The sequence below is a fragment of the Carya illinoinensis genome, chromosome 1 (assembly GCF_018687715.1).
Source record: "Carya illinoinensis cultivar Pawnee chromosome 1, C.illinoinensisPawnee_v1, whole genome shotgun sequence".
Taxonomy (NCBI): domain Eukaryota; kingdom Viridiplantae; phylum Streptophyta; class Magnoliopsida; order Fagales; family Juglandaceae; genus Carya; species Carya illinoinensis.
The window spans coordinates 29268736-29270963 of NC_056752.1; the positions used below are offsets into that span (position 1 = coordinate 29268736).

At 41.1% G+C, this 2228-nt stretch overlaps 1 protein-coding gene across 1 annotated transcript; it reads left to right on the forward strand.

The window, feature by feature from the left end:
- The first annotated feature begins 1362 nt into the window (after positions 1-1362).
- On the forward strand, positions 1363-1806 carry LOC122281879 (uncharacterized mitochondrial protein AtMg00820-like). The gene has a single exon (XM_043093765.1). The coding sequence runs from the start codon at positions 1363-1365 to the stop codon at positions 1804-1806; it is 444 nt and encodes a 147-aa protein (XP_042949699.1).
- The last annotated feature ends 422 nt before the right edge of the window (positions 1807-2228 follow it).

The window sequence follows — 2228 nt, forward strand, 5'->3', positions numbered from 1 at the left end:
TCACAAATCTCTTATACGCTTTGATAACCCTTTGTCCCTGTGGAATACGATCCTGGACTTATCCTTGATACAACTTGACACTTTTACACTTGGAAGCACATTCGACCACGAGTCAGCTTCCCACTAATGTTGAGCTCACTTCTTCTTCCTCGATTGCTGCATTTATTGGTGAAAGGACTTCTTCCAATGTATGGAACTCGTCTCGGACACCCCTCTCCTCGCACCACCTCGTTCACCATCCGTCATTTTCTGTTTCCTCTTACAACCAACACTGCACCCTCACCATGTTCTGCCTGTGCTCAGGCCAAGTCCCATGCGCTTCCTCATCCACCATCACCTTCTTGGTCTCATAAAGCTTTTCAATTATTGTTTTTTTTTATTTATTTTTATTTTTTTATTTTTTATGTCTGGGGACCTGTGCTTGTGCTGTCCTCTTCTAGTCATAGATTTTACCTTTCCATTGTAGATGACTTTACAAAGTATATTTGGCCTTTTCCACTTCATGCAAAATCTAATGTGTCCTCTATATTTCTGGCATTTTTACGTTATGTTAGTAACACTTTTTCTTCCAAACAGACTTGGGGTGGTGAATTTCACCCTCTAGCCTCCATACTTAAATCTTTTGGAATCACTTACCACATCACTTGTTCTTACTCACATGCTTAAAATGGCAACGTTGAAAGACGTCATCGCTACATCATTGAAATTGACATTTCTTTTCTCTCTCATGCCTCTATTCCCACAAAATATTGGACAAATACTTTTCAAATAGCTGTCTTCCTCTTCAATCGAATGCCTACACCAATTCTTCAGCATAAATCCCCTTTTCAAGCACTTTTTGGTCATCATTCTGATTACACCTTTTTGTGTACTTTTGGATCTGCATGTTGGCCTACTCTCCATCCATTTAATCATTACAAAATGGATTTCTCTCTTAATTATGTGTTTTTATGGGATATACACCTGATCACAAAGGGTATAATTGTCTACATATCCCTACTAGGTGGGTTTATATTTCACACAATGTGAGGTTTGATGAGGCCCATTTTCCTTTCTTTCTCTGCCTGTGCCCTCATTAACTACATCTCCCTCTCGACCTCATATCTTTCCCATCAAATAGATTTCTATTGGGCCTCCTCCCTCCACTTCTCAGATAAACCATCCTCGCTCAAGCCTATTACCCTCAGGCCCATCAAACCTCAGTCCATCTACCATCTCGTCGTCCTAGCCCCCTTCAGTAAACCCATCACTCGAGCATACTCATGCGTAGAACCCTAAGCTTCCTCCTCTCCCCCATCTTCATCTCTTACCCTCTCTAAATCTCCCTCCCCTTCTTTCTCTCGGATAGTTCCAGTCCACCCCATGATAACTCACTCAAAATCTCTCATCCATTGTCCTATTCAACGCTCCGATGGGATTGTCCCATGGCTTCCCCAAAAATTGGCCCTTCCCCACATTGTCTCAGCTTTATCCATTGTTCCTGAGGAACCTTCCTACTACATTGAAGCCTTCAAATTTCTTGAGTGGTGCATTGCCATGAATATTGAGTTTCAAGCCCTTCTTAAAACTTGGGATCTAGTCCCTGCTTCTTCTCAACTCAATGTCTTAGGATCCAAATGGGTCCTTAAGATGAAATGGCATGCTGATGGTTCCCTTGAGCGGTGCAGGGCTTGCCTTGTTTCCAAGGGGTTCCATCACCAGGCCGTCATCGATTACATAAAGGCTTTTAGTAAATCTGCAACCATCAGGCTTCTCATTTCACTTGCTGTGCAAAATCAATGGCCCTTTCAGCAGCTTGATGTTTAGAATGCATTCCTACAAGGGGACCTAGAAGAGGACGTCTACATGCAGCAACCTCCTGGTTTTGTAAATTCTGACTTTCCTACTCATATGTGTAAATTGCGTAAATCAATCTATGGTCTTAAATAAGCTCCTAGGGCTTGGTTTTCTAAGTTGAGTATAAAATTGAAACTAGGGTTTCAAAGTTCAAAATCTGATTCTTCTCTATTTATTTACTCTATTGCCAATACTTCTATTTTCCTTTTAATAAATGTCGATGATATTGTGGTCACTAGTTCACACTATGCACTTATCCTCAATATGATTACTGCTCTTAGGACATCCTTTCCTACTAAGGATCTTGGTGCCTTGCATTATTTTCTAGGCATCGAAGTCCTTCGTATTGCCACTGGCTTGTTCATATCTCAACAAAGATATATCTCTGATTT

Excerpts from the sequence above, each read along its gene's own strand:
- LOC122281879 (XM_043093765.1), top strand. The coding sequence starts at position 1,363 with ATGATAACTCACTCAAAATCTCTCATCCATTGTCCTATTCAACGCTCC.